The following is a 6295-nucleotide window of genomic DNA, read 5'->3' as shown; positions in this document are numbered from 1 at the left end:
GTGTGTGTGTGTGTGTGGACCTGCTGATGGTAAACACACCCATTCAGTAAAATGAAACTGGTACGTAATGTTACACTGAACAGAAACTCAAGGCATGCAGAAGCCGAACCTGAATTTGTGCCATTATTGTCTTTTAACTGCATTTTCCATCTGGAGTCTCAGAGGAGCCAAATCAGTTTTATCCACTTTGTCTCCTTGTTTTTGTCTTGTCTTTTATTTTATTCTTTTTTTAAGTTGTTGCCTGCTAAACGAGGATTTGTCAGCGAGTAAAAGTAAAATTACATGGACCCTGAATGATATTGTGGTTGTCTGTACATTGTCTAGTAAAAACATGATGTTTATTACATGTTTTATTCAGAAAACCATTTGTTTTTCTTTAAGTATTTCTTTGTTTGCCTGTCATCTTCTTATCCTCAGGCAGTCTGTATCAGCATGCTCTCTGTAGGTGTGTTGAGGGTGTTAACAACCACACCTGTGTCAGGTCATTCTGCATATACAGTCAGCTCAAGTGCGTCACTTTCTTTCTTTGCTGCCTGAACGGAAGGTAGAGTTATTGTAGCCTGACAGAGGTCAATGGAACAAAAACCTCGCTGTCAATGTGGGATTCTCTGAACAAACAAAGTTCAAAAACAAAACACTAATTAACTTTTGATTAACTCAGGGATATTTGGTTTTGGAATTTCCACCATCGGCTTTCAACTATGTTGTCCCATCAGCACTGCTGAAATCACATGTTCCCTCGGCCCACAGATGTGTTATTTGTGTCTACTTGTAATAACAGTGAACAAACAGAAAACTGCTTACACTGACAATGTAGTGTGTGTGTGTGTGTGTGTGTGTGTGTGTGCGTGTGCAAAAACAAACTGAGGGTAACTCAGAGTTTGTGCAGCCTGCAGACTTTATGTACTGATGTTATAGGAAGTTGTGTGGCAGGAGAGGGTTTGCACAAAGTGTGTGTGTGTGTAATAACAGAGTGGGCACATGTTAGTGTGCTTGTGTGTAATCACACTGAGTGCAATTAACTGGAGTAGCACTCAAAATGATTGTGTGTGTGTGTGTGTGTGTGTGTGTGTGTGTACCTGTTTGAGCTGGCACATGGTTAGAGTAAACAGGTTGACAAACTGCTCCTCGTACTGGTTGACGCTCACTCCGGCGATCTCCGTCAAACATTTCAGCGTCACGTTGCGAAACATGGGCACGTTCAAGAACTGAAACACACACACACAAAAAGGTGAAATAGTCAGGTCGGTGCTGGTGTAACTGTCCTGGCTGTACATCCATCTTCTTACTAGTTCTCAGTCCTGACTGCAGGCTGCTCACAGAGCTGACAGAGGCTCAGTGTCAGATGTGTGTGACAAAATACAGAGTTGAAGCTGCAACTAAAGAGAACTTCATTATCAATGAATCCGTTAATAAAGAAAGAACATTGCTTGGTTTGTCAAACTCCAAAGATAATTGGTTTATGATGATTAAAGATAAGCAGTAAATCCTTACGTACGAGAAGCCTTAATTTACTTCTTGCTACTCCTTTTAAAAACAAGTTTCATCATGTTCCGTTTGAGATTATGAAAGCACCATTGCACCGCCGTATTTATCTTGTGTTTATAAATGTAGTGCTTACCAGCGTATTGTGTGTTTGTACTTGTGAGCCTCACTCATCACTTTCTGATGGACAATAAAGACGATCTGACTCCGTGTAAATGTTTGGTGGAAAGACTTTTAGCTGGTTTACCTTGTAGACCAGAGTGCTGATGAGCTTGGTCTCGAAGATGTAACCTAAAGGAATCCAGTTCAGGAAGCGGAGGAGAGTCTCCAGCGTGGCGTGGACCAGCGGGGCATTCTGGGAGTTTTCCTACATAGAACGAGGAGGTACATATGAGAACAGATTGTGGTATCTGTTAAACATCAGAGGGGGGCCGAGAGCTGTTTGGTCTGATGTCAACCTCGTCTTACCATCACAAACTGGCACAGCTGGAATATTTGGGAGAACTCGTTGCACATGCTGAAAGACAGAGTGGAGGTCATTAGTGACAGTCATGTCTTTAACTGGCAACAAGTTTTAGGTTCTGATCCAGCAGGATTGCTGATTATGTGTGAGTTAACAAGATGTATAAATCTTGTACATTTAAAGGGACAGTGATGAAGGTTTTTTAGAATATTTTAACTGTTTGAATTTGCTGTCAGATGGGAAACTGAAGCAGTTACACGCTCTCTTCAAAACAAACAGACTCCATTGAAAAAAATGCCAATTTTACGTCGTAGAACACCAGAGTTGCTGGTTTGTTTGAGTTATTGTGTGACTTTAGTGCTTTAACACGTCAGTTTGGATCCAAACTAATGTTAGTTGATGCAGATACTCTTCACTTCACCTCTCTCCACCTACCTGTCTTTGAGGTGCTTGGCCTTCACCTGGGTCATCTGGCCACTGGAGAAGTCAAAAACCTCCTCGCTGAGCAGTTTGAGGATGATCATGTTGTTCTGACAGAGACTCTCGCTGGTCCGACTCGCACCCACGATGTCGCTGATGAAGGTGGGCCAGTGTTTGGGCCACTCCTGCTTCAGGATCTAAACCAGTACAGAGAGGAGGAGCTCTGCGTCACCAGCCTCATCACATCACGTCAGTCATTGTTCTTGAGTCAAACCACCAAAAGGTTTATTTACCTGTACGAGGATCATGTTGAGCTTGGATATGTACACTCCCTCCTTCTGAAAAGAACCATAAGAGTCACTTCAGTACTGAGCTGCACAACGCGCACTTACAGCGCCACATCTTACATTAATGCAACTTCACCTCCATGTTTGCAGGATCAGACGAAGTCTTGATGATCAACCCAACAACATATTTCTTGATGCCTGAAAAAACATCCCAGAGTTTTAGTTTTTAAATATCCAGAGCGTTTTCCTGACAGGACAGACAGAAAGCGTCTTCCTCATCTGTTCATTTAGTGAGACTGACCTTCACACTGATTCCTTGGGAGAATCTTCCAGCGCGTTTTGATGACTGTCTCCAGAATCTGCAGGGCGTAGTACTGAGGGAACAGTTGAGAAAGACGTATTAGAGCTCTGACAAAGGATCAGACACATTCTGCTCATCAAGAGTTCATTAACAACAAACACGAGGAAACAACAACAACGTGGGATTGTAACGTCTCCCTGGTGACGTCACACAGAGCAAAACTGTGTGCACCATTAGGAATGGTAATTGATACGATTTTATTGGTAACAATGTCATTATTGATTCTTTTTATCTGTCAAATTCTTTATCTATTGCCTTTATTGATGTGTCACCCTTCACTCATTTTCCCTCCCTGTGCAGCAACAGTCTGTCTGTCACCATCTAAAAACGGATGAAATGAAAGAATACTACTAATACTCGGCTGGGAAGCAGCAGTGCTTTATGGAATTCTTGGAATTTCAGCCCATGTTGTTGCCTGAAAGATGTTTCCACCCTAAAATCATCATTTTACAGACGTTACAACAAACGCTGTTGTCAAAATACAAAATACCTCAAGTTTCATGTCTGTCGGGACCTAATATTGTGTAAAATTATAATACAGTGTTCTGCTTTCATTCCTTTAAGGGTTGTAACTGATACTAATAACTGTTTAATAGAGTATACTGTCTGACAGCACTGGCCACTGATGATGATATCATCACAACAACAAATTCCTCATACCAAAGATGCAGCAACAATGGAAAAAAAACTAATAATTTAGCAGATAACCACTGATTTAAACACAGTAAGCTTCCATTAGCTGGAGAAAATCCAATAAGTCCAGTGGAGCTAACGCAGAGTGAGCGCTCAGACCTCGCTGCTCTGAAAGCCTCGGCCTGCTGCGGATAAACTGATAAACATCAGCTCACATTATTACACGGGCTCCGAGAGACGAGCGCTCACAGCTTCTCTCTTTCACAAGATCAGCGCGCAGTCGGCTACCTACTTTAGTTTTCATGTTCTGAGAGAACTCCAGGATGGTGTCCACCCTCATCCAGGCGTCTGGGTGGTCCTTCAGGTTGGTGAGAACTTCCTGGGCCACTCGTTGCTACAAGAGAGCAACACAGCAAACCGTTTATACCGGCCACAGATCTTTAAAGAGCAGCTGCAGGTGTGTTCCCCCTCATGTCTCACCTGACCTCGGCAAAGAGCTGCAACAGATTCACTTTTATCGCTGAACTAATTTACATTTATTCACTTTAAAGGATCCGTCCTCACCTGGGATCCAATGTCGTGGTACATGGAGTTGACGACATTGTCCAACAGGTTGATGTCCAGTTTCTGACTGAAGTCCAGCAGCTGTCTGGCTGGGTGGTCGGCCAACATCGTCATTTCTGCTGGCATAGAGATTCTGAGGGGAGGGGAGGGGATTTAAACTTCAGCCACAGCAGCACATACTGAAACACACCGATGATATACACAGCTACAGACTACAGCTACAGGAGGAGGAACTAATGTGTGCTCACATATTTCACTAAATACTAAAAGACAAACTAGGGATATCAAACATGATATTTAATTTAATTGGTGCGACGATATTTAGAAAGGTGGGCCAGAAGAGTAGATTAATATATATATATATAAAATACAGTCAGCACTGGGGACGGTGTCACAATTCGATGGCTGATCACATATTTTGGAAATCCTACAGATAGTAAATAAAATCAATAATGGGGTTTAAGATGTAGAGAAAGAAAGAGAAAAGTAATCCCCTTTTCTCCTCTTTCTTTGTGCTTGTTTCTCTTATTTTCCACTAGTATCACCATAAGTATTATTCCTTTATAATCTTATTCCTGTGATCTATTTGTTCATGTGTGTGAATTTGCTGTTTCTCCGTTCCCCAAAAGGACTTTGATGATTTAAAATGTCTCTGCATACCCCTCTCTCTACCTGACATTAACATTTACCTCATTAATAACCCTGTTGGAGAAACCTAGGACCGTGGGAGTACTACTGACCCATATCACACAGATAACAACATGTGTCCTGTCTGCATCTCTACTCCACAAAACCACACCAACAAACGACAGGAGGATTACTTTACTGTATTCAGAGTGAGTTAGATTCACTCTCACGTCTTGTAGCAGGTACAGAGAAACTGGTCGAGCCAGAAAACGTGTCAAGATATCTCCAGTCAGCCCCTCGTGGTCCAATTATGACATTGAAATCGATCATAAAGTATTGAAACACGAAACGACGCCCCCACCTGGCTGGCAGGGTGCGTGCAGCTGCAGCACAGACTATTCACAGCAACTCAACTGCGTTAAAACCTGCAGAAAACACACCGAGGAGACAGCCAACCCCCCCGGGCTGCAATGCACTCTGCTTCAGTCTGTGTAACCGCTAGTTAACCCCCCCCACAAAGACAAAAAACACTGCACTTTTTTTTTTTTGAACCAGACGGGCTGCTAACGTTAGCCCACGATGGGGTGAGTTAAATCGGGGCTTAACTCACCTGGTGTGTCCTGTCCCCTGCTCGTGGAAAAACAAAGTGTGCGTTGAGCTGGTTGTGACTCGGTAGCTGGAGATTATCGATGTGAAAGCGAGCGGCGGTGTGTTTATCTCATGGCACACGTTTTACAACAGCTCCGGAAAACAGCTAACGTTAGCTCTGGATGACACCAGCTAATTTAAAACAAACCCCGTTACGTCGGACACTTATCGATGTATTATTAAAAACAACAAACAAAAACAGCTTTTTTTTCTCTCCCCCCCCCTGCAGTTTTACCACAGCCTATAGTTCCTCTTCCATGTTTTCTTTATCTTTCAGTAATCACAGCCGACTCCCACCAGGCTAGTAGCAACTTTAGCTCGCTAAATGGGAAAAGTCACTGATTCTGCGGGCTAACGTGAGCTAAGCTAACAGCACAGATTCACGGAGTCACACTTAAAGCGGCAACCGGCTCACAACCTCTCGTTTTTATTTCTGGTCCTGTTCGCACACACTGTTAAGAGAGCAGTAGGTGTTTTAATGCGTGCAAGTGTGCTCTTCCTCTAAGCTCATGTCTTCCAACCGCGGACCGGTTGAAACCGGTTGAGACCGGGATATTCATTCTCGGTGCTTCGGCCCGCCGCGCGCCGCGTAAAATTTGGACTATGTACCCGCCCACTCGGCCCGTGATTGGCTGTGCGGGTGCAGTCGTCACGGCGTGTCATTGGCTGGGTGGAGCTGTCAATCTGGCTCAAGCTCCCTCCCCCTCTCTTGTGTTTGCTCCAGTTTGACCTCTGGTGAATATCAACACACACACAGACACTAAATAATCAGGGATATCTTAAACTGAGGTTAAAAGTTACATTTTG

At 43.5% G+C, this 6295-nt stretch overlaps 1 protein-coding gene across 2 annotated transcripts in view; it reads right to left on the bottom strand.

Moving 5' to 3' along the window:
- Nucleotides 1-5989, bottom strand: part of xpo1a (exportin 1 (CRM1 homolog, yeast) a) — a 16883-nt gene extending 10894 nt beyond the window's left edge. The window contains exons 1-10 of one of the 2 annotated variants that reach the window (XM_035659563.1): nucleotides 5451-5989; nucleotides 4214-4346; nucleotides 3942-4043; nucleotides 2957-3029; nucleotides 2792-2853; nucleotides 2662-2706; nucleotides 2384-2565; nucleotides 1954-2002; nucleotides 1733-1852; nucleotides 1080-1208 (exon numbers count right to left, since the gene is read on the bottom strand). In XM_035659563.1, the coding sequence (XP_035515456.1) occupies nucleotides 1080-1208; nucleotides 1733-1852; nucleotides 1954-2002; nucleotides 2384-2565; nucleotides 2662-2706; nucleotides 2792-2853; nucleotides 2957-3029; nucleotides 3942-4043; nucleotides 4214-4339 (888 nt within the window). In that variant the 5' untranslated portion in view covers nucleotides 4340-4346; nucleotides 5451-5989. The remainder of the gene's footprint in view (nucleotides 1-1079; nucleotides 1209-1732; nucleotides 1853-1953; nucleotides 2003-2383; nucleotides 2566-2661; nucleotides 2707-2791; nucleotides 2854-2956; nucleotides 3030-3941; nucleotides 4044-4213; nucleotides 4347-5450) is intronic. The other variant, XM_035659564.1, reaches the window with a different exon arrangement.
- Nucleotides 5990-6295: the final 306 nt, after the last annotated feature.

This window comes from Morone saxatilis, unplaced genomic scaffold (genome assembly GCF_004916995.1).
Source record: "Morone saxatilis isolate NCDOM2014 unplaced genomic scaffold, NCSU_SB_2.0 Contig17, whole genome shotgun sequence".
Lineage (NCBI taxonomy): Eukaryota > Metazoa > Chordata > Actinopteri > Moronidae > Morone > Morone saxatilis.
The sequence above is the reverse complement of the archived record's forward strand: the minus strand, read 5'-3'. Positions and strand labels throughout refer to the sequence as shown.